The following is a 26,012-nucleotide window of genomic DNA, read 5'->3' on the forward strand; positions in this document are numbered from 1 at the left end:
CGTTGCTTAACTTTGTGATCTTGAACGTTGCCCGCATGCAGCGAGAGTGGTGGGGTAAACCGGGGAAATAAATAAATAAACCAAGTTCGCTCACAGTATGACAGTATGATATGATGATGAAAATAAAGTGCACGGCAGCATGTACAAACATTGCAAAGTGCCAGGTGCGACTCGTGTTTGAGATTGCTGACAATGCTGCGGTCCGTCCACGCTAGCTAGCAGCATGCAGACTCTCTCAGCCAATCAGCGCGTCCATGCATGCTCTCTCAGCCAATCAGCGCGTCGTTGTCATAGCAATGACAACAGAAGTGAAAACAAGATATTTGACTAAAAATCAAACAGAATTTTAGTGATAGAATAGTAGCACATAGCGATAGATCGGTGATTCATACAAATGATGTATGTTGAAAAAGTTTTTTTTTTTCTTTCGTTTTTTCGTATGTCCGTGGGTCCGCAGAGAGGTGTGCCGTGGTCCGGTCGTGGATCGCGGTCCGCTAATCGAAGACCATGCCTCTAGAGAATCTCAATGTACATTTTGCGCATAAAGTTCACCAAAGACTTAAGTTACGCTAATATGATAAGACAGGACCTCTTGTATAAGGCCTTGTACTTTCTTCCTCAAGTCATATGTGCAATGTTTGCTTGGCCTGGGTACTGAATGAAATTTCCTTGATGGGGGGAACATTTCCCAATTTTTCATACAAAGTATGGCTGTTGCTAATGATTATTTCAATAATCAATTCATTTGTCAACTATTTTTCAGTTCATTGATGAATTGGCTACTTTTTCTGTTTAAACATCATCGGTTTCCTTTCATTGAAGGAAATAGCTGAGATTTTTTTTTTCTTCTGAGTTTACATTCGAAAGATTTAGACTGTAGTTAAACAACATTGCCAAACTCTGCACTCAGTTTGCTGGAAGACATTATTAACAACAATTATTTCCACACAATAAAATATTTCTAACTCGTTTTGCCATTGCAAAATAATTGCAGCACATAAGGAGAACACTTAGTAAGTATGGCTAATTGAAGGAAAGTAAGTATGGTTAATTGAAGGAACCCCAAAAATGAGCCACGTCATTTTCTTGCTTAAATTCTGAATCCTATGACACACATGTATCATGTATTGATGAGGATCATACTGTAGTCCCTTTCTTATGTGGGCTGTATGTAGTTTATGCAGTTTGTTTTTCAAGCGGTGATAATGCATAGAAGGGATATTATAAGAGACTTTGTTTGGACGACAAGATGCACACTGTAAAAGTGACCACATTTATCTGGATTAGTTGGCAGAAACAATAATTCAGGGATATTTATGGAGTCACAATTTCAGATGTAATAGGCTATTTGTTCTGAGATCACACTGGTCTCAATAATATGGCCTATTATTTTATGAATAAGGCAACCACATTACTTTAGTTTGAACTTTACTCCTTAAGGCTTCTTATTCATTGATTAGAAAACAAAAAAATGAAAATGTAAGATGATCTGGATCAAAAATAAAGATAGGGAGTGAGCACAGCCTTGAAATATGAAACTCTGCAACATGGTGGTAAGCCCCCCCCTTTATGCATACCTGCTCTTTTTAAATAACTGAACTCCTAATTGTCATTTAAACACAACCATAATGTAAATATTAGTGAATATTGTCAAATAGCAGCTATTTATAGCAGCAGTAGGGTTGAAGCACGTTATAATACTTTTATAAACCTTTGTAAGATTTTTTTTTTTACACTAGCTGTGTTTCCATTATCCCTAGTAATTCTGCAAAGAAAAACTGATCATGAAAATGCCAGAATTTCTAAAAATAAAAAACATAAATCTCACAAATAAATAGCATTTTCATGAGAACTTTTATCGCAAGAGTGTAATGAAAACAAAACAAATTTTATACGCCACAGGACTTGACGTAGCCACCAAGTCACATGACTACTTCTCCACCACACACAACACGTTGTGAATGTCGATTTCCCTTCAGTAAAATGTCGCGGGACGTGACTTCACGAGATTTACAAAGCTTTTTCTGGAAAACAGCTTTCAATTGAAACACGCTTAAGTCGGAAAATCGAACTTTGCCGAACTTGTTGAAATCTTTTATTTACTTGAAAACTGTAATAGAAATGTAGCTAATGACTAAGCATGTGCTGGTATGATATTCTGACCGTATAATAACTTTTAGCCAAAATATCACGGTTTCATGGTATCACGGTATTGCAATTACAGCTCTAATCTTTCTCAACACACACAGTTGCCAGAGAGAAAAAACACGTTTTACCACCGCTAGACACACTAAACACACTGGAGTTAAATTTCGTAGCTGGTGGAACATGTTCATGACAGTGTTTACTAACCTTTAATTTTGTGTAAATGCAAATCATTGGAGGTATTGCCTCCTCGGCAGCCACCCTTCGCAAACATGTTTTACATGTCGGTTGGCCTCCTCCTCTAAGCCGCGGCCGTCTGTAACTTTTCTGGAGCCGAAGTATTCCCATTCCAGTGATTTCATTTTCTTCGATGGGGGAAAAAAGTTCAGGAGTTTCACCTCCTCCAGCCATTGTGGGGAAGGGTTGAGCCTTGCAGCTGCAAGCGAAGGATTTCTCCCTGCATTTTTGGGACATAAAAAATATCTAATACTTTAGTGACGGTATGACGGAAATTTTTTTCGGTTTTAAAACCTTGACATTTTAATACCATGGTATACCTTGAAACAGGTAATCGGCACATGTCTACTCATGACAGACAGGTAGTCAAATAACTATGGAGGATAGGTTTCCCTAAATAATCTATGAATCCCAAACCGTAAACATGTGCACTGTGGTTCTGAAGGTGATGATTCACATGTTTTTAATGTCAAAAGTACAGTTCAGCTAAAATCAAATGTTAAAACGGAAAAGTCAGAAACGATTTTTCCCGGAAATCTATTTTCACTGCTGTCATGTTGCTGACCCATCTGATTAAACTGTTGTCGTTTTGAAATGTGAGGAAGCTGGAATGTTTTGTTTTCAGTGTCATTGTGACACTTTTGGTCTTTTCCTCTTTCTCTAAATCTGTGTCTCTGTGCAGAGACTGCTTCCGCTGGACCATTTGACTGCCCCCTTCCTAATCCTGAGATGAGCTTCCACCTGTGGACAGAGGAACTGGATATCTGTAAGTGGCCCTGCATAGTGTGGGTGGTCTCCAGGAAGTTGTTCAGACCAGTCAGCTGCACCGAAATAAACTCATAGTCCAAATAGGTTACCAGGGGTCAAAATATGTTCAAACATTTCCGCTGGTTATCTTCAATAATTTTGACCCTTCCAAAAATGTCATTTGGAAAAGTCAAACCAAACTAAAAATTAACTATAATGAAAAATCACAGACTGTTACATTATAACCCTACAGCACTGTAAGCATAGGAAAAAAATATGGCGCGCAATGTTTCCAATTTACACCCTGGAGGATATTTTTCCGTACGTGAGGCACAAGAATCCTATTCATTTTCTGTTAAAGGTCAGTTCGTGATTTGGCACTGAAATATCATTTACATATTTTTTTTAAACTTCAGCCATTAAATCTGAATCATACATTAAAGTTGGTCATAAATGTATGACTTTTCTTTTTAGTATTTATTAGGGCTGTCAAAATTATCGTGTTAACGTGCGGTAATTAATTTTTTAAATTAATCATGTTAAAATATTTGACGCAGTTAACGCACATGCCCCGCTCAAACAGATTAAAATGACAGCACAGTGTCATGTCCACTTCTTACTTCTGTTTTTTGGCATTTTGTCGCCCTCTGCTGGCACTTGGGTGCGACTGATTTTATGGGTTTCAGCACCATGAGCATTTATTGACATCAACAATGGCGAGCTACTAGTTTATTTTTTGAAAATTTTACAAATTTTATTAAAACGAAAACATTAAGAAGGGTTTTATTATAAAAGTTCTATAACTTGTACTAACATTTATCTTTTAAGAACTACAAGTCTTTCCATCCATGGATCGCTTTAACAAAATGTTAATGTTAATGCCATCTTGTTGATTTATTGTTATAATAAACAAATACAGTACTTATGTACAGTATGTTGAATGTATATATCCGTCTTGTCTTTCCATTTCAACAATAATTTATAGAAAAGTATTGCATATTTTATAGATGGTTTGAATTCCGAATAATTACGATTAATTAATTTTTGAGCTGTGATTAACTCAATTAAAAATTTTAATCATTTGACAGCCCTAGTATTTATATCACATTGCTGTTGGTATGTTTTGTGCATTTGATTCTTAGTGTGAAAATGGGTAACCTGCCCAAAGATGACAAGTGTTACAAGTTAGAACAACCCTATTCATTACTTAATCTATATACCAGAGTTCTGTGGGTTTGTCCGCATTAACCAAAGTAGAACATTTACATTTTCACTGTCAACAATCCTAGGGCGGGAGGTGGCCAAATGGCTGCGATCCAGCTCTTCACAGGAGCAGTTTTCCCTCACCCCTGAACATGAAGACCCTGAGCTGGGTGACTTGCCTAGTGACCTGATGCCACCCGACAAGGCCCGCTTCTCTGTCATGTCCAATGACAGCGGTATCGAAAGAGACCTGTCACTCGCTGGTGACGCTTCGCCGTTGGCATCAATCGATTCTGGCTGCGGAACTGCGTCATGGGACCCCTGCAAGAGGTAAAAGAAGTGGATTATAAAATCAAACATACAATGAAGAAATTCATTGCTGAGCAGAAAAATAAGACAACATCATAAAAAAATATATATTTCCAAGTAAACCAAATAAGTGGAAAACTGATTTATTTAAAAAAACAAAGTCCAAAGTAAGTAGATAACATCATAGCTAAAGATGACCCCAAAATCAATTCGTCAAACAATTTAGGGCCAAATGTGTCTAAAAATGCAGTTACGTTCCAAAATGCTTTTTTTCTCCGAAATAACGCTACCGAAATCGAAGGTTGTGTTGGCGCAAGCAAATAGCTTGGTAGCATGCACTCGTCTTGCCGGTTAATAAGAGGGTGGGTTTGCCCGATGCAGCTATTGGCACTTGAAGTTGAGCAGCACGTAAACATGTGCCTATTACCTGTTTCAAGGTACACATGGTATGAAAACGTCAAGGTTTCAAAGCCGCAAAAATTTTCTGTCATACCTCCCCTAGGCTATTAGCTATTTTTCGTGTCCCAAAAATGCATGGAGAAATCCCTCGCTTCCAGCTACAAGGCTCAACCCTCGCCCACCGGTTGTTGCTCAGTGTTAGTGAGTCAGCTGTGCTACATGATGGCTGGAGGAGGTGAAACTCCTGAACTTTTTCCCTGATCGAAGAAAACAAAATCTGTGGTAGGTGAATACTTCGGCTACAGAAAAGTTAGACGGCCGCGGCTTAGAGGAGGAGGGCCAACCGACATGTAAAACCGGAGGGTGGCAGCCGAGGAGGTAATACCTTCATTATGATTTCACATTTATACAAAATTAAAGGTTATTAAACACTGCTATGAATGTTTCCCACCTGCTATGAGACTTAATTCCAGCGTGTTTAGTGTGTCTAGCTGTGGTGTTTTTTACTCTCTGGCAACTGTGTTGAGAGAAAGAGTGTGTATAAGGTAAAGATGATACAAGTCATACACATGTGCTTTTTATGGAAAATAATTCAATTCTTTTTTGTTCTGATGGTAATAATGTTGAGCTGTGGCTGTGGGTTTAGGCTCACCTAAAGTACTGTGTTTATTTTAATTTTATTTTGAATATTTTTTTATTCGTTTTAACTTAAAATTATACTCATGTTCCAATTTGCTAATATAGTTTACAAAATAAAAATGTTAAATGGAGTCTGTGTGATGAAGCAGAAAAGCTACTTTTGATTTTTTTTTTTTTTTATGTGAATGAATTAAAATCCTGGCTACTTTTCCTCATCAAGTAGAATTGGGTCTTCTGTAGTTCATTATTATCTGATGTACAGTGGGGCAAAAAGGTATCTAGTCAGCCACCAATTGTGCAAGTTCTCCTACTAAAAAGATAAGAGAGGCCTGTAATTACGTATCATCATAGGTATACATCAACTATGAGAGACAGAATGAGAAAAAAAATCCAGATTATCCATCCAATCCATTTTTAAATCATTTATTTGCAAATTATGGTAGAAAATGAGTTTTTGGTCACCGACAGACTAGTAAGTTTTCTGGCTCTCACAGAGCTGTAACTTCTTTAAGAGGCTCCTCTGTCTTCCACTCGTTACCTGTATTATTGGTACGTGTTTGAAGTCACCTGTCCACAACTTCAAACAGTCACACTCCAAACTCCACTATGGCCAAGACCAAAAAAGCTGTCAAAGGACACTGCAGAAACAAAATTCAGACCAGAACCTCGCTGGGAAGTCTTAATCTGCAATAGGTAAGCAGTTTGGTGTGAAGAAATCAACTGTGGGAGCAATTATTAGAAAATGGAAAACATAAAACACCACCGATAATCTCCCTTAGTCTGGGGCTCCATGCAAGATCTCACCCTGTAGGGTCAAAATGATCACAAGAACAGTGAGCAAAAATCACATGACCACACAGGGGGACCTCGTGAATGACCTGGTTAGAGCTTGGACCAAAGTAACAAAGGCTACTATCAATAACATACTCCACCACTAGGGACTCAAATCCTGCAGTCCCAGACGTATGCCCCTACTTAGGCCAGAACACATCCAGGCCCATCTGAGGTTTTCTACAGAACATCTGGATGATCCAGAAGAGGACTGTGAGAATGTCATATTTTTAGATGGAACAAAACATAGAACCTTTTGCTAGAAACGCAACTTCTTGTGTTTGAAGGAGAAAGAATGCTGAATTGTATCCAAAGAACACCATACCTACTGTGAAGCATGGGGCTGGACACATCATGCTTTACGGCTATTTTTCTACAAAGGGACCAGGACACCTGATTTGTGTAAAGGAAAGGATGAATGGGGCCTTTCAGCATGACAATGATCCTCAACACATTGCCCGAGAAACAGAGTGGCTTCGTAAGAAGCATTTCAAGGTTCTGGAGTGGGGTAGCCGGTCTCCAGATCTCAACCCCATACAAAGTCTTTGGAGAGAGTTGAAAGTCCGTGTTGCCCAACGACAGCTCCAAAACATCACTGCTTTCGAGGAGATCTGCATGGAGGAATGGGCCAAAATACCTGCAACAGTGTGTAAAAACCTTCGAAGACTTACAGACCTCTGTCATTGCCAGCAAGGGAGGATCACAAAGTATTGAGTTGAACTTTTGTTCTTGACCAAATACTTATTTTCCACCATAATTTGCAAATAAATTCTTTAAAAATCAGACTATGCAATTTTCTGGATATTTTTTCTTATTCTGTATCTCATAGTTGAGGTATACCTATGATGAAAATTACAGGCCTCTCTCATCTTTTTAAGTGGGAGACCTTGCACAATTGGTGGCTGACTAAATACTTTTTTGCCCCACTGTAGTGCTTCAAGTCAAACATTTGATTTTGGATTTCATTTTATGTTATGCTTTGTTGAAATATCAGTACTAAATAAATATTATCCCCAAAAAAAAAAAAAAAAAAGTTTTGTAATTCCTAGTATTGAGAAATCATATTTTACAGACAACAAAATAACATAAATCACATTAAAAATATCTGAATGATAATTGGCTGAAATTGAGTATTTTTTAAAATATCAATTTATAAAATATTATTGTTATTATATTTATTTTTACAATTGGCTTCGGTTTTCGGCCTCAGTTTTCTGATATTTGGTTTCAGCCAAGACTTTTCATTTTGGTGCATCTTGAGTGAAAACTTAGCAGTGAACTTCTGTTCAGTCTTGCAAATTTGCAAAACTTCCTAAACCACAAATTTCCTTGTTTTGTGTGTGTGTGTGTGTGTGTGTGTGTGTGGGGGGGGGGGGGGGGGGGGTCTAAATTCATTTCAACTACTTGTATTTTATCTTCTGTAAACTACTTGTGGCTTGGACCTTGAGTCTGTTAATAAATCTATCTCTCTATCTACTTCACATCTTGTTGACCGATTTGCAGACAGATACATGTTTAATTCCACCCGTTACAAGTGAACTGATCTGCAATTCTGTGAGTGGTTCACAAATGTTGTAAATTATTTATTGATTACTCTGTATCCAACTGAAGTAAATCATTGTGTTCAGGGAAGGAAAACAAGCTAATTATACTGTACCTGTACTTTTTTTTTTTTTTTTTTTTTAATTTTTTTTACAGTGAGCAAGATTCAGTTAGGTTGTCCCGACGTGGAGGCATGAAGGTGAAACCATCTGTGAAGGACAGCGTTGCACTATTGCAGGACACCCTAGAAGGTCATACAGGAGGGCTTGGATACAGCAGGGGGGGAGGACGAGAGGCTACGCTGCAGAGGGGAGCAGGAAGCAATGCCACGCAGACCCCAATTTCCAAACAGCAGAGGCTCTTTACTGCCAGGATTGTCGTTATGGGGGGTGACAGCATATTGGGCCACCTGGCTAAAGCCTACTACTGCTTAAGGTGAAGGACTAAATCAAATACAGTAGTTTGTGGTTTGTAAAAAAGGCAGTAAAGAATTGTTTTCACTTTTTCCACTTATCCCATATACTTTATTTATATATATTGTAAATAATACATATAAATTAGAAGAAAAGCATGCGATATTTGATACGATTGAAGCTTACACCTAATGCAGTTGTACCTAATACTGTGGACGGTGTTTGTGTGCGAGGTTGCACACATGTATGTGTGTTTTATATAAAATATCAGAGTTGCAGAATGGAGACTTTAACCAAAGACCATCAATGAATTCGCACCAACACTTTTATTAAAAAAAAAAAAAAAAAAAAAAAAACACATGCATCCACCTAAATTTTGTCATTAGGTCCATGAAAAATTTCAAACGTCTAAATAAATGTATTTTTTGCCACTATTTTATGTAAACGTTATATATCAGTTCCTTCAAATTTATCTTCAAGCATTTATGTAATTGGGTAGTGCCAGTGTGGAGAGTAACATGTATGTCCTATTGGTTATCGTTTACGTGAGTCATTCAAGGACTTAAAAATACAGTAATTTTAATGACCGTTGTTGAGGAAACATTATATGGCATCAAGCATGAAATGTGTTTGCATTTCTCATCCATCTCTAATTCCATTGCAGGAAAAGGGAAGCGAGGAGAATTTTTCTTACAATGAAAGTCAACCTACAGTTTTACTACATCCCTGTTTGCACAGTGCCAACCGCTACCTCCTCTGACAAAGTGAGGCAACTTCCCTTAGCTAGCACACCGCTTGCCTGTTTTTTTTTTTTTTTTTACACAAACGCACCATTTAGTAAATGTGCTACACTGTAGCAGAATTAGGGTTTTGCAACTCATCTCTTCCTCTTACCTTCTACCATATAGGAGAACCATCAGTCCAAGCAGAGTTTGTGTACTCTTGGGTCCTTTTTGAGCATTGTGGACCCATGGTACAACTGTAACATCAGCAGTTTGGGCTGCATGATCCCCAAAATGGCTCAAATGGTAATAACAGATTACCTTCACAAAATGTATTTTGTGATAAGATTGTGGTTTTTACCTCATTCACTGTCAATGATGATGTATCATTGACAGTGTTAGAAATCTTAGAGTAATCTCAAAATTTGATTAATTGCAAAATTAGGCACCGGATTAAGTTTTAGATTAATCTCAATATTTCTTTGGGTGATTCATCATTAACTCATTCACTACTAATGAACATGTATCGCTGCCATTGACATTAGAATTAATAATCAATATTACATTAATTCCATTTTTTCCCAAAGGCTTTGAATAGTAGGAAATATATTCTTCTGATTTATCATTAACTCATTTGCTGCCATTGATCATGTATCAGTGCCTTTAACTACGTTAGAATTCATAGATGAATTGGAAATTAAATTCAATAGCAACATATGGCAACAGATTAATTTTAGATTAATCTCTAAAATTAAACGCAAACAGTGGTGACAGGTGATTTTTTTTGGGAGGCCGTCGATTAATCGTAGAATTATTCGTCTGATTTATCTATTAACTCAGTCACTGGCAATGACCATGTTTCAGTGTCATTGGGCGCATTAAGACTTCATAGATTAATCGAATATTTGATTAAACGTAACATTCGGCAACAGATTAATGTATCAAAATTATGGCTTATTTGTAAAATTCTTCAGATGATTTAACCATCAATCACCCATTCACTGCCAATGATCATGTTGCAGTGCCATTGTTGGCAGTAGACTGGAACGATCACCTCCAGTCAAAATGGATTGGACATCTATCGCCATCAATGGCAGCCAACGAATTAACAATGCTCAGTTTAGATTAACAGTGTCAGATAAATCACCGCTACTCAACCATGCACTTTTTGTTTTGTTGCAACAGACAAACTCATCAAGGCCTAAAGAGCCATTTGTGTCTGACGTCATTTCCTACTATGTACGAATGGGCCAACAGCCAGTTTATTTCAACATCTACTTTGTTAAGGTACTCTGCTATATTTTATGATCATATTGAGCTTTTGTCATACAATTACACACAACTGTATACTTTATGCCTAGTCAACGTACATGGTTGAAAAATGAAAACCATATATGTATGTACAATATAGTATAATACTGAACCAATATGAGTTTACCAGTGGCATACATGTTTATAGCCATCCATTCTCTTCCTCTTAACCTCACAAATCACGGGTAACCTCGTCCAAAATAATCATCTTAAATGTGCTCATGCTATATATATATTTTTAAATTAGATTACCTTTTCAAGCATGACCAAGGAAACTGTGGAGGACGTCTTCCTGACACATTTAGAGGTGGATGTTCCTGAACTCAGAAACTCTTCGGCACCAATGAGAGGTGATTTAAATTCATAAACTTTGAGTTATTCCTACATATTCACATACAGGAATGATCATTGACAGCATAAGTGTCCCTCAAACAGAAAAGCAAAAGAAGAGTGTAGCAGATGTATGTGGAGCTCTTGTCGGCATCAGTTATAAAAAAGTGAGTTGTTTTTTTACCACCGTTCCATGTTGTTGATTTTCTACATTCTTTCATGGGTGTACAGTATTGTAATACATACATGCCTCATTACTTATTGTGCTTGTGTAGGTGACGCTAAGCGGCCGGGACACTGAAAGAGGGCTTCCCATGAGGACAACAGGCGCTAACATCAGTGCTATTCCATTGAGTGCAAAAGAAGGTTTATTCGACTTTCTATTTATTCAAATCTTCCGGCTTGATGTCGTTGTTAACACTAGCCACGTTTACATGGAGCCAAATATTCCAATTGCAATCGGTTTAGATGTTCAAACCGAATAAATGTGTTCCATATAAACACCTCATTCGGAAGGCCCAAACCGAATGGAATTTCATTCCGTTTCACAGGGGTGGAATATTCCTTTTCCCAAACCGATTAGAAGTAAAATTATATCATGTAAACTGGGAAGCGGAATGGTGTCTGGTTGCGTTCTTTCTGCACATGCTCCGTACTGACGTGGTGACGTCACTTGGTGACGTAAGTAACCTCACTTGCAACATGGCTTCCAAGCACACGCACAGCGCACCTAATTGGAGTCCGGCGGAAAGTTTATATCCATGAATCCCTCCACCAGCCCACACAACTTTTTAAATGAACGGCGTGTCATTCTGAAGTTTTGTTTCCACTCGAAAAGTTAAAACAGCAGCTGATCTAACGATCGATCTCCATGTTTTGCAACGTGACGCTTTGTTTTGATTATTCTGCGCATGTCAGACAGCAGTTGTCAAACGTCCTTTCGGAATAAAGGCAGACACATGTAAACGCTGGATCGGAATAGATGAAGTGACATGTAAACAGCTGATCTGAAATTTCCATTCGGAATTATTTGAATCGGTATGAATAAAAGTCAGCATGTAAACGTGGCTAATGTGTTTCATTCTCTTTCTTTTCTTCCAGATCTTAACTGTTTGACACTCCTTTTGAAGGAATGGCCAGGCAAAGCTAAAAACAATTCTACTGTATGTTTACATGTTTTTCCCCAATAGAATTAGATTACTTAACATTTTTTTCTAACAGCATTTTGAAATTTCCAGGACTTCAAAATCAGAAGCAACAACATCAAGCTGTGTTTATTGGACAGTCGGTCATCGCTTAGAGTTACGTTAGACAGGGATTGTCGAAGGACTTACAATGATGTGCAGAGGTAAGGAAAAAAATCACCTATTTACATTGCTTTTGTCTATTGTTTATCAAATGGCAAGAAAAAACAGACTTGGTCATTCCTTAAATTGTCTGAGTATTGATTGGTTGGTTGGTTGTGTGACTTTATTGATCTCCACTGTGTATAAATGTGTCTTGTTTTGTGGACCAAAAATGCTTGTGACTAATTTTAGAACTGTAAAGAGTAAAACTGCCAAACCTCCTTCAAGACTATGATGGCTATGCATGGACATAATGTATTGTATCCCTGAGTCAAATGTTTGTTCTCATTGTCATATCACAGCATTGAAATTGTTCCCTGCCTTGAGCCTGGATACTGCATCCAAAAAAATATAATGTCCAAATTGAACCTGGGAGAGGACGAGGATGTAGGACTGAGCAAGTACATGACCAAAGGACTCCCTCTGCCTGTCAACACCTTTGCTGGCATCATCAACTGACCTCTGCAAAAGGATGCATGGATGACATTATGGGGATAAAAGTCTGGCAATCACGTCAACTGCACAAATACAGTACAATTTAACATTTCTTCCTACTGTGAAGATTAAAAGAAAACAACCATATTAAATCAAATTGAGTGTAAAATAATGCACTGGCCACTTAATGAGGTATACTTCAACAATCGAATGACATCCAAATCAAGAAATGTATGAAAAAAGTTTATAATGCTCCGTTTTTATATAAATAATACAGAGACATGTTGTATAAACAGCCATGCCCGATTTTAACGAACAAAAAAAACATAAAAATGAGGCCACCAAACTGACAAATCCAGCCACTTTACCTGCTCTCGAATGCAGTTTCTGTGTCCATTGAATGCAGTGAAAACATGCCCCGGCCATCTGTCAATCAAATACTATTACTATGACCTGAAAATGAATGAATGCTACATGCACAGGTTGCCATCTAGCTCAAAGCTAACAGGCTTACATGGTTCCTCTCGGTCAGCAGATGTACATCTCTCAGGAATTTCAAAGATGGCTCCCAATTGTTCTCTAAATTAAAATGGGCTTAGTACATTATCTAAATAACATGCAATTGCACTAGATAACAGTGGATGGAAACAAAGGCACTTCTTATATGGTGGGGGGTGGAAACTGTCGTGTCAGATGCCAACGTATGACAGCGGGTCCTGTTCTGGCTATGGCCTTAGAAAAAAAAAAATCTGAAAACACTATACGTAATGAAAAGCAATCTCAGTTTCCATGCACTTCATTGGAGGATCTTTTCTGATGTCATTTGTCAGGTTGCATTATGGTAGCGCGTGGCAAGGAACGGTATTTCACCTTTAGTTTGATTGTTTTGCACGTTTCGAGGAGAAAGCGAGGCAGATGGTTGACTCTTGCTGTGTGGTCGATTGTACGGCAATTTTGCCTGCTTCCTGGAAATGTTAGCCTTTGTTGACATTTTTCTCCACTATTACAAAGCAGAAAAATGAAATTGTGTTATTTTTCAAACTGGCAAACATGATTCCTTCTGCTGGGATGCACTTCAGCCAAACAATTACAATTCCTTTATATCTGACATGAGTTAGATTTTACGGAATTCTTGCAGTCGGCGTGATGTCACGATGGCGTCATCTCGCATAGCAAAGTGTCGCCATTTTGAGAAGGGGGGCACGCACAGGTAAACATCCGTAGACGAACGTCTGAAATTCATATTTCAGCTGTGTTTTGAGTCTTTTTTTTTTTTTTTTTCATAAAAAACGTCTTAAACATGACTTATTTTTATCACGAGTCACTGCCAACAGACGCGAGGAGGCGATACAACTTAAAATTAGCGTGTATTGGCTTGCAAATCTGCCCATACAAAGTCGCAGCTGAGAGTTAGATAAACAATCCAAAGGAATGGCCTGCAGTGCAGTTCGGAAACATCTACAACTACCTAATAAAGTCAGCCAGTAAGTTGACCTTTATCATTGATGTGGAACATGTACTGTGTGGAACTGAGAAAATTGGTAGTATATACAAAGTGATTATTTCTGCCGTAACCGATAATTCGCCTTCAAGCGTTATTTAGCCGTGAACCGTGGTAGTAGAACTAAATGGGGTGTCACGAGGCAAGAACGCAGTGCATGAGTCACGTCACGGCAAAATAACCAATTACCACCAGGCCAATAATATACCGATTGACCAATCAGAGCAGTTCACGGCAAATGAAAAATATCGCTTTGCGAGTTGTCTGTTGCGGTAATAATAACCACTGCCTAGTCTATTGAATCCTAGCAGCTAATTGGGGCAAAAAAAATCGATTAAAGTTTACTCACTCACCAGCAGTGTTGTCACAGATTACTTAAAAAAGTAATTTAATTACTGATTACTGATTACACCTCAAAAAAGTAATCTAGTTACTTTACCAATTACTTTATTATCAAAGTAACTGTTACTTTAAAAGTAACTTATCAGTTACTTTTTACCAATTTTTCTCCTTTTGCTGCCTCAACATAAAAATGACAACGAAAAATGTCATCGCATGTAACTGAATTTTTCACATAAGGCTTAATCTTTGAGTTAGCGGGGGTTTAATTAGTCGATGGAGTTGATTTCAACCACCATTGACTCGCGCTAGCTTAGCCACCCCGGAGCCCTGAAACTAACAAATAATTGACAAACTGCACGGAATTTGTTCAAATCAACTTCAACGACTAAATAAACACCGGCTAACTCCAAAATAAGGCCTAATGTCAAAAATTCTGAACTTCCACTTTAAAATAAAGACCTAGCTGTTAGAATATTGTCTATAAAAGTTGTAAAGCAATAAAACAAACAACAAAAATTAATGAAATGAACAAGAATCCTACAACGTATTTCATAATGGGTCAAAATCATTTCACTTTTTTTTTTGCCATTCCACATGTTCATTCATAGTTTTGATGTATTCAGAGAGGATTTACAATAGTAGGGAAAATATAAAACGTAAAAATGTTTAGGTGTGTCCAAACTTTTGACTTTTGTTTCAGTCATCAACATGCTTTGCCCCCAGCCCCACAAAAGTAAAACTCCGCCTATGGTTACAAACACTGACAATAAAATGTGCATAAAGGCTGGTTACAAACTGTAGAAGTGCTGGCTGTCTTGTTACCTGTAGGCTTTTCGAGTTTTGTCGCGTTGTCCTGTAATTCCAAGTGCTTCCTTGTTGAATTGGATGTAGAGTTTTTAGTGGCCGACAGTCTTTTTCAGCCAGCGTAAAGTTTGCAACGCACGGAGATATTTTTGTCATCTTTACTGGACAGAAATGTGACGTAATGGCTGTATTTCCAGTGAGCAAAGGCATCCATTTGCAGTATATATCCTGCCTTTCACTGTTAGCCTCACTGCCTCGTCAGAATGCTATGTTGTTGACCGCCGTGGCAGACAGCCTCAAACAGCATCGTAATACATGTGACCCGTTTTTGTTTTTCCCGATGAGAAATGCTCTTCGTACATGACTACAGTATTCTTCATTCTACATACATTATGAGGCAAAAACAAAATAGTAACGCACAGGCACTAGGGAAACTAACTTTAATCGGATTACTGGCTTGGAAAAATGAACGTGTTAGATTACTCGTTACTGAAGAAAGTAATCAGATTACAGTAACGCGTTACTTAGTAATGCGTTACTGACAACACTGCTTACCAGTGATAAAATGTCGGCTGCAAACGTATATGTGCCTGGATTTAGGTTCCCAAAGGCCAGAATGGTCCACGGAACAGTCTTCTTTTACTGTTCCTCGATTGAGTGCTTTCAGCCATTTGCGTATCCTTTTCTTCTCACGAGGAAGAATGAAGAACTTCAAATGCGGCTCCGAACTCTTCTTTGTGTTACAACACGCAACACAGCAACATTTAGTCATTCCGACGGAAAAAAAGACCGCAAATAGGACAAAAGTTCAACGCGTTTGTACTTCAATCCACAACAAAGCAACTGCTTGTGACTCGTGTTTTGCCCCCTTTTCAATATGGCGATGCTTTGCTGTGGCTGGTGACGTCATTAATGCCCGGACTGCGAGAATATCATTGTGGTTTGAACAGTCCTGTCGCTTAAAATTGGAATTCGTGCTATGATGACATCAATTTGCATTGTGACCCCTTTTGTTTGTATGATTCTGCCCATGGGCACCACTTTAGCTTAGCGCACGGTGGAATAAAAGCATCTACGCACATGCAATACTTTTACAGCCGATATGGAAAATAGGAATCTGAACAGCCACACAAAAAGATCGATAATGACCCCAAAAAATTGCATTGATGCTGAAGTTACAGTCTGAACAAGCAGCTGTGTGTGTTGTGATTGCACATCATTACAGAGCCATTCTTTGTCAAGGGCCAATTGAAGAGCTGACATGGAAAAATGAGATTGCTTCTCTTCAAACAAACCACCTGTGTTCTTATGACCACTAAACCCATTGCTGTATACACATTTGTGCCGTCTTTTCTGCAGAAAAATGCGTGTAATTGTTGACAAGCATATGCAATGTAAATCTAAAATGTAATTATGTAAATAAAAATACTATTTTGTAAAATCCCTCGGCTTGTGGCGTCTATTGCGTGTGAATGTAACCGTACTTTACGACCACCAGATGGCGCATGTGCCAAAAGCAGCTTGATTGACAGGGGGTCCCCTGTCCACTGAGCACACACACGTCGGGCTGAGCATGTGGGGAACATCTCGTCCCTCTGCAGGTCGTTGACTTGGTCTGGCAATGATTCACAGCCAAAACAGAGCATAACACTTTTAATGTTTTTTTTCTTTCCTTTTTTGGTATTGTTGCCACTGCTGCATGCACATCCCTCAGAGAAGAAGAGGAGGTAGAACGATGGAAGAGAAGCAAAGAGAATCTTTCCATCAATATGGATCGCTGGAGCGGGTACAATTGAGCACAAGCAGCCACAAAGCAGGTGAGCCAACCATGCTGCAGTGTTCTCATTTAAAATGCATGCTCAGTCAATATTTTCCTGCAGCTCATGTTTCTTGTTTTGCGTTTGTAAATGCACTGAAGGCTTTTACGGTCATAATTCTTAGGGGGAAAAACAAATTTGAATGTTGACATGTTGAAAGCTATCAATTAACAAGTGTCTTATTCTATTAGTGCATATTCAAGTGATGGAGAGTGAGTGTGTTGCTAGTTTAATGCATCTATAGTCAGTTTCTGGTACCTCTCACACCTTCAAACCTACTTATTTTCAGGAATTCATTTAAAAATTGTCATTTTTTTACACTGTCACTGAATAAAATGGTAGACACGTCACCACCTCAAGTCATGCCTAAAACTACTGAACTAATGAAACTCTGCACGTGCATGGAGCCCTTCACGTGACAAAAGGTCTCAATACTTCATAAAAGTAAACAACTCCTAACTTACATTTTAATTAGAAGTTTTCCAAATTTAAACTGTCCCTGCCACTGGCAACGATAAACATCAAATTAATTTAAACTGGGAGGACTTACTGTGATTGCTCGTGCTTGGACGTCTCGCGCTGTCAATGGCAGCTAATGAGTTAAATGAGTGGCCTCTAAATCTATTTCTAAAATTTTGATTATTATTATTATTTATAGTGCAAAAAAAAACACAAAAACATATTTTTCGGACTATAAGTTGCACCTGGGTATAAATCTCACCAGCCCAAAAATGTGCAATGAAGAGGGTAAAAAATATGTCGCACCCGAGTACAGGTCGCATTTTATTGGGAAATTTACAGTACTTGATAAACATAAAATCCAACACATAGAAAAGATTTCTCATCTTGAAAGGCAATTTAGAATAAAAATACAATAGAGAACAACATGCTGAATAAGTGTACAGTATGAAAATGTTACATGAATGTACAGGTATGTGAACGTAACATAGCTATTAAGAGTTATTCAGATAAAAATAGCATAAAGAACATGCTAACATGTTTACCAAACCATCAGTGTCACTCCAAAACACCAAAATAACATGTGAAATGATATAATAATGTGTTAATAATTTCACACAAAAGTCGCTCCAGAGTCGCACCTCCAGCCAAACTATGGACGAAAAAAGAAACCTGCCATTTATAGTCCAAAAAATACGGTAAAGACTTTTTTTGCGTTTGGAAATAAAATAGAATATCAAGAGGTATTCATCGTCTGATTTTAAATATTTATTACAGAGGAGGACGTTGTGTCTATGGCAGACTCCAGCATCACTGTGGACGACATCGAAGGCGAACTCTTCAAGATTGACCGCATTAGAGACATTCTAGTCCGGAGAGAGTCAGAGCTCAGATACATGTGAGACGGTCAAATTGATGTTCGTAATCCACCAATCCCACTTCAGTTCGCTTCATATTTTGTTTTTACTTTTTATTTTTTTGCACGTGACCTATTGTTTTACATTATCACACTGTATTTCTGGATTTTTTTTGTAGGATGGATGACATTCAGCTGTGCAAGGAGATCACTCGACTGAAAAAGGAACTCCAAAAATTAGTTTCCCTACCAGGTTGGACGTACTAGTAATTGCCTTCACAATAGATATTGCAAATAATGTTAAATACTAAAGTGTTTATCTTCATCCGAGTGGTCCACAAGTTTGAATGGCTTTTAATTATATTGTTTTCAAGGCAGCAAGCAGGAGGCTTTCTTTTTTTCCATCAAGATGAATCATATTAATGATCACACTGTGTCACCATGCCCCACCAACATGAGATGGCATAGGCAAATTGTCATTGCAATGTAGTGTCACTTTTCTGTCCAGCATATCTTCCTCCAATTTGGGCTCATTTGAGCAAATTCTCAAGTAGAAGATTAAGGTTTAAGTATTTATTAATGGAATTTGCCTACCATGATTTCTTCAAATCAAAATGGTATCCTGTTTATTATTGTAGATGGGTACTTCAGCCTTTTTTTTTTTTTTTTTTTTTTTTTTTTTTTTTTGCAACTTGGCATGATAAATTTGTCCGCCCAATTTTGTGGCTGGGTAATGGGGCACTAGTGACCTTACTTATATGTTTTTAAAGTACCTGTGACAGCATTAAAAAAATCTTAAATAGCATTATTATGTGAATTAGAATCATATTTTGAGACGATTCGACTATATACAACAATTTGGCAAAGCGCAGAGGATAAAGTCAGAAGGGTCACGATTTCCATTTGTGATTTAGAATTCAGCCCATTCAAGGGGAAGATTCAGAACGAGGAAAATGCGACAAAAACAGCATCAAAATGTCAGTTTTAATCCGTCTACTCCAATATTTTTACAGGATATTTTATCTAAGTATTTTCCCCATTTGCTAAATGTTATGGTCATGACAAATAACAGTCTTGTGCTAAATGGAATATGAAATATTAAAAATACATTTATTCTGTATGACAGGGCAAAATTACAGCATAACGGTCAAAACTTTTGACTCGTTGCACCTCCCGAACGGTATTTTATGCCTCCGGAGTTAGTCCAGCTTTTGTCTTTTCCCTGCCCCTGCTTCGGAGACTGAGGAAAGAGCGTAAACGAAACAGGAGGCGTGACAGCTAGCCAACATGCTAACCCGAACCGAGTGGCGTTTCCAAGTCTTATTCTCGCCTTTCGAAAACGAAAAATTACACAAAACTACCCCGGATCATGTCACACAGTTACAGGGTTGATTGTCTTCACCGATCGGCCAACCCCACGGTAGCGAGCAAGTTACAGCTCTTCGTTCCCCTGCTTTGGGCAGAAGGGCTCATTGCCGGGAAAGCAGCTGGAGAATGACCGCCGAGCGGCTGGTCCAATCTTTTTCGCCCTTCGAAAACAAAAAATAGCACAAAACTACCCCAACTCATGTAACACACGGTGGCGAGGGTGACAGCTTCACCGATCGGCCAGCCTCCAGCGGCGAGCAAGTTTCGACTCGTCGTTCCCCTGCTGCGGGCAGGAGTGCTCGTTGCCGGGGAAGAAGCTGGAGAATGATGGCGGGACAAACTGGCCGACGTTGGAGGAGCACGTGGCTGCCCGAGCCCAACCCGAGTATAGCGCTCTCTCGTCGGGCACGCAAAGAAGACCGAGGGGGTGTGCGACAAGCTGCCGGTCGTCGGCCGAGTGGCATTCTCGTTGGACTAAGAGCATTGTCAGCCACAAAATGCAAGCCACCTCCGTATTAAAACGTGTGCCATGATCCCAGTATTTTATATAATACAAAACCAGATGTTTACTTACTACCTCATAAGTCCAATTGTCCCACAGTTGTCTGACTTCTTTTGGCCAATCTCGGGATGAATGGGAACCTTTTGAAACCCAAAAAGGCTCACACGCCTCTCCCTTGTGTAGCAACAAAAACCTGCAGCACATTTGGCTGGTGTGATATGAAAAATAAACAAATCAATCCGCAAAGTCAGCTGAATCCGCTGTCCATCTGCATGCTATAAAGCAATGCTGTATTGTGAGATGCTGACCCGGATGACGTCACATTCGCATTCGTCCTCAATCCAGGAAGTCACTAATTTTCATGGTGCAGGATTCCCAAAAATTGAATATATAAATCAATCGCTTCCACACACATCCAAGCGGTTCATTTAATTCAGGAGGATAAAATACCGCGTGAAATATGAAATAAACATGCTTTTTGCTGTCATAGGCACTTTAAGGTATGAGCCATTTTTCGGTCATTTTTGCACTCTTTGAATAAGCAAAAATCCTTGAGACAAATACAAGCGTGTTAGCGTGTTATCGATAAACACATCTTGACTAATTTCACAAAGCAGCAAATTGTCAGTGAAGGTTATTTGGAATGTAAAAAGCTTCAAACTTTTATGCTGCTTCCAGTTGAAATGGGTATGGTCAAAGAACGAAATACACTCATATCTTAAAGCACCACTGTCCTTAAAGGATAAGACAAGGTCTAGTATGAATAACTTTCGTGTGTAAGAAGGTTGTTCAAATAGAACTATAGTATGATAACTGAGAAAATGCTTAAAGACAAAAACTGACGCTGCTTCGCGGTTGCAGCCATTGTGTGACAAACATGACGTCTGTCATGCCACGCGCGTACAGCACATTAACGCTATTACAAACACAAAAGGTAAAAACAAATCTAAGAAAATAGGCACATATGCTTGAGTTTTATAGTTTCCGTACCTGTGCAATATGAGATCTGCGATTTAGATAGGGTGACCAAACGTCCTCTTTTGCCCGGACAAGTCCTACTTTCACGTAGTGTCCTCGTGGTCCGGGCAGGTTTTATAAATTCATAAAAATGTCCGTTTTTTATGATTTTTCACGGGACCAATTTGAAGAGAATCCCTCCGGCCGCTGAGTGGCAGCAGTTGACATGGCTCCTACTAGAATGGAGGGAAGTAGTAGTTCTTCTTGTTTATGTTGGCAGTTTACCCCTATCATGAGGCATTACCGCCACCTACTGGGTTGACGATTTGGCCACAATGCCTGTTTTTTTTTTTTTTTAATGATAAATACGTATATAATGGCAACTGTTGACTTCTGTCGGAGCTGTGACTGTAAAATCCCGTTTGGTGTCGCATCGGCGCGCTGCCGATGATTGTAAACTTTCATAGCAAAGTTTGATTTTTGCCTCAGCTAGCTATCAGTAAGCTAAACCGCGCTACGCATTATGGGAAACGTAGTTTTGAACTGCTACTATTGGAAACACTGATTGAATAGTTTGTCAGTTTATTTCGGTTTTGTTTGTGTGCAATCTAGAACATTGAATGAGAACATCAATTGAATGGGAAAAACAATTGGTCAAGGACAATTGTCGTGATAGTAATTTATAAAAATGTTTAGTTGGCACATAGCCTACTGTGTGTATGTGTACTGACTGGACTACATTTCTATGGGTCTGCATTTTATATATATATCAGAGGTTGCGCCAGACTTTTTCGTTGTCTGTCATTTTGACTGACAGGGTCATAAAAATCTGGTCATAATCTATTTTTACCCGTCACTTAAATTTTTAAAATGATGATAATGACATTGTGGTGACCCTTTGTTTGGCATAATTCACCATCCGTACTTGTGTGTCCATTTGGCCGAGCGCGTTACCGGTGTAGGTTCAAGCGCCTACACCGGCTACGACAGTCACGTGACAGAGACACTTAAGAGCCGCGCGCGGTCCCCTCACTATCCACTCGCTCTCGCTATATGATTGGCCGAAGAGTCGAAATGCTCTCCCGTGAAATGCCTGTTTAAAAATGTTCCCGTTGTTAGTTCTTGCGTTCGCTTATAAGTGCCCATTTAAAAAGGAAAAGCGATGGATGATACTACACACAGAGCGTATTATTAACAAATGTTAAAGTTGTATAATCATATAGCGAGAATAAGAAACGTCACTGAGGCCCCAGTAGGTAGGTAGCCTACCAGATGTAGCATATGGAACAATTAAATTAACAGTTCACCTGCTGTGGCCTGAACGTAGTCTCACACTTTCCTCCTGGTGCGCATGGACTTGAATTGCGTGCCCGCTTGTGCAGTCCCTGTTTTTTCACCTCTTTTATCAACACCATCGTCGTTTTGGGGCTTTTTGAAGACACTTCGGACACTCAGTTGCCTTGACATTTTTTCCAGAGTAAGGCCAACGATGTCATGCATCAAGAGAGACAATAGCTAATTAATATGCTCACTCGCCACCCTGTGGTCTGGGGTGTGAATTGCAACCGGTCAAAATGACGGATGGACTTCAGTTTTTTCCGTCACCGTTTTAAAAATCGGTCAACGACGGAAAATATTCGGTTAACGCGACCCCTGATATATATATGTATATATATATATATATATATATATTTTTTTTTTAAGTCATTTTTTTTTTTTTTTTTCAAACTGCATTTTTCCATCCAGAGTGAGTGGGCACACTTTAAATATATTAAAGTGATATAGGCATCTTTGAGTGAACTTCGAGTAAAATTCAAGTATATTGAGGCCGGGCCGAGTGTCCTCTTTTTTAGAAATCAAAATATGGTGACCCTAGATTTAGACAAATCTTGCTTCATTCCCTGGCCCATTGATGGCGCATAGCACATTGGTAGATAGGGCGTGACGAGTATGCGGGAAAATCTGAAATACACGCATTTGATTGGCTAATTCTGTGTCTTTTGACTTAAATTAAACATCACTGTTTCCGCTGGAATACACTTGATAATACACTGTCTTTCACTTTTTAAATGATTGAAATAAAATGTACCCAAATAAAATTCTAAAACATTAAATGCAATTATATTGAAACTCACTTAAATACAGTGGTACATCTACTTATGAAATTAATTGGTTCTGAAAGTAGTTTCTTAACTTGAAAATTCTGTAGATACTCGTTTTCCATGTAAATGCCCTAATCCACTCCAAGCCCCCCGAAATTTAGACATAAATCTTTTATCATGCATAAAAATGTATCAAAACATGTAACAAATACATGTTACAATTAGATTATTACACAATAAATAACAATCTGAGGTCTGCATAATGTAAAAAATCCAAGAATAAAGAATGAAACCATCATGTAAAGCTGTCGGAACACGAGGGGAATGAAGAGGACGCTGGGATAAACACATACAGTTGAGGTCCGTCTTAGCCAATTGGATGCCAGGAATGCTAGGCAATAGCCAATGACAGAGCAGCCCTCAGTATGTTATGTTCAGTAAACTCTGGGAGCTGCGAGTGCCAGCCATATTGTATTTTTGCCTTTTCATATCCTGAAATTTCGTTCCTAACGAGGCAATATTTTCCTGTTGAAGCGTGTCTTAACCTGAAAATTCTGTAGGTGGAGACGTTCGTAAGTAGAGGTTACACTGTATAACCAAATTATACTTGAAAAATGTACACTTTAAGAACCAAGGATCCAATACATTTATATCTATTTTCAGCTAACTTTGATCAATACAAATTTGCTGATTGGATGAATATTACAACTGTGTTTGCTGCCATTATAGACCAGACCACACCTTACCAAAATTTAGTTCATTCATTCTTTGTCCATTTTATGTCCAAAATGTTGAAACCACACAGACTCAACATGGATCTTTTCTACCCTCTTACTTTTGTAGACAACGACAAGTCCAAAGAGGATCGACAAAAGGAAGAAGAACTTCTACAGCAGATCCATAAACTAGTGGAAACCAGAGACTTCCTGGTGGACGATGTAGAATTTGAAAGACTCAGGTGAGCTTTTTACATCAATTGGGTAACTGATGAGCGATAAAGGGCCTAATATTCCGGGTGAGTCATCGTGTAGCTTAGTGGGAAAAGGTCAGGCCTGTCATTCAGCTGATAAAGGCCTGAGAGGGGATGATGTGGAATCTAATGCGTGTTTTGAATGCATCCTTAGACATTTTTGAACATTGTTTGCCTGCATGGTCAGACAAAGCAACGTGGAGAGGCAGGAAGCGAGAGAACATGAATAGTAGAATTAAAATGTGTGTATGCGGCCAAAGGCCATCTTGTCTATGTTAATAAGAGTCTCACTCAGTGAGCCATGACCTTCTATGACATTCTAATACAGCCAATGTTGATACACTGGAACTGTTCCACTACTTTGTCTATCACATACAGTATTATGTTCATTGTGAGAGAATTAGGCAAATGTATCAAACCCACAACTAACATGTGTAAAAATATAGTCAGTTGAACAATATTTACACTGATGAAATGCAACAGCTACCTTATAATTGGTGTAAATGCCATCATGCTTGTGGTACAGCATGCTGTGCTAGTCTTCTCAATCACACCACACATTATATTAGCAGTAAACCAAAACAGGATTTAAAAAAAAAAAAAAATCTCGTCGAGTCTGTGGTAGCGCACATTGGAAAAAAAAAAGTTAAACATGTGCGCAATCTGCTTAATTCAACAAGTTTAGGCAGGTAAATTCAGAAAATGCCAGTAGAAACAGACTTCTTTGGGCAAATTGACTTTTAATTGAGTCCCAGGAGGATTTGACATGTTAATGTGCTCTCACCTACAGGGAGAAAGAAGAAGATAAAGAAATGGCAGATTTTCTGAGGTCCAAATTTCCAAGACACTTGCAGAAAAAAGGTTTTCCACATCCATATTATGGCAGAAATTATCGCTTTTTGACTATAGGATACCCTGTTTAATGCTTAATTATTTGAGCAAACACGTTATGTCTTTACTACAGGTAGACTGAGCAGGCAAGCACCATCCAGGGCTCAGCAGAACTCCTCTCCCTTTGCCAAAACAGGCCTCACCCTGCTGAAGGAGTGCTGTGGCTTCACCTGCTCCATCATGTAATGTTTAGTCCAGCCTAGGTCACAACTGAAAATTGGAATAAATGAAAACATAATGGTCAATATAAACAAGCAACTAGTTCATCCCACACATGTGCCTCACAATCTTAGTGTCTTTCCTATTCCTGCTCTATCACTCGTGTATTCTAAAAGTATAGCACAATTTGCAATTAGTCAACAGACCAACTCTAATAAGAGTATCATTAATCACCAGCTCCACTAGTGAAATGAGACCACTGAACGCTTCAGCACTGCCGTGTGAGAGAATAAGACAGATGTGCCATCCTCATCATTCACGTGAATGTAAAAACACAGTCAGGTAAACGGGATTTGCATTGATAAAACACAACAACTACCTTTTAGCAGCATTAAACAGCCTATCTGATGTATCAATATGTTCTAATAGGACTTTTATAACAAAACAAAAAACAGTTCATTTCAGTCCAATTCGTTCGATGGCCACAACTTTTCACTCATATCTCAAATCATCTTTGCCAGTTAAACTGAATGGAATGCCATAATCTGTTCTAGAGACATCCCCTAAACAGAACAAAACAAAAAAATAATATTGTAATTTATGAAAACGTAATTGCATAAATTAAATGTCTGAATGGCCAGTGTTCTGCCTCAACCTCCATGAGGTTAGTACCAG

General features: G+C 38.6%; 2 protein-coding genes across 5 annotated transcripts in view; both read left to right on the forward strand.

Moving 5' to 3' along the window:
- LOC130920396 (phosphoinositide 3-kinase regulatory subunit 6) overlaps window positions 1-18,363 on the forward strand; it is a 53,751-nt gene extending 35,388 nt beyond the window's left edge. For all 4 annotated transcript variants that reach the window (XM_057843578.1, XM_057843579.1, XM_057843580.1 and 1 more), the window contains 13 exons: window positions 3,065-3,148; window positions 4,419-4,662; window positions 8,209-8,487; window positions 9,130-9,229; window positions 9,374-9,493; window positions 10,373-10,474; window positions 10,746-10,848; window positions 10,934-10,995; window positions 11,104-11,194; window positions 11,930-11,991; window positions 12,067-12,176; window positions 12,477-17,073; window positions 18,310-18,363. In XM_057843578.1, the coding sequence (XP_057699561.1) occupies window positions 3,065-3,148; window positions 4,419-4,662; window positions 8,209-8,487; window positions 9,130-9,229; window positions 9,374-9,493; window positions 10,373-10,474; window positions 10,746-10,848; window positions 10,934-10,995; window positions 11,104-11,194; window positions 11,930-11,991; window positions 12,067-12,176; window positions 12,477-12,633 (1,514 nt within the window). In that variant the 3' untranslated portion in view covers window positions 12,634-17,073; window positions 18,310-18,363. The remainder of the gene's footprint in view (window positions 1-3,064; window positions 3,149-4,418; window positions 4,663-8,208; window positions 8,488-9,129; window positions 9,230-9,373; window positions 9,494-10,372; window positions 10,475-10,745; window positions 10,849-10,933; window positions 10,996-11,103; window positions 11,195-11,929; window positions 11,992-12,066; window positions 12,177-12,476; window positions 17,074-18,309) is intronic.
- On the forward strand, window positions 16,992-25,364 carry LOC130921077 (bMERB domain-containing protein 1-like). Its single transcript, XM_057844720.1, has 6 exons — window positions 16,992-17,073; window positions 18,310-18,430; window positions 18,568-18,641; window positions 24,161-24,275; window positions 25,078-25,148; window positions 25,252-25,364. Exons 1-6 carry the CDS (start codon window positions 16,992-16,994, stop codon window positions 25,362-25,364), a joined length of 576 nt encoding a protein of 191 aa, XP_057700703.1.
- Window positions 25,365-26,012: the final 648 nt, after the last annotated feature.

Source organism: Corythoichthys intestinalis, chromosome 8 (genome assembly GCF_030265065.1).
Source record: "Corythoichthys intestinalis isolate RoL2023-P3 chromosome 8, ASM3026506v1, whole genome shotgun sequence".
Taxonomy (NCBI): domain Eukaryota; kingdom Metazoa; phylum Chordata; class Actinopteri; order Syngnathiformes; family Syngnathidae; genus Corythoichthys; species Corythoichthys intestinalis.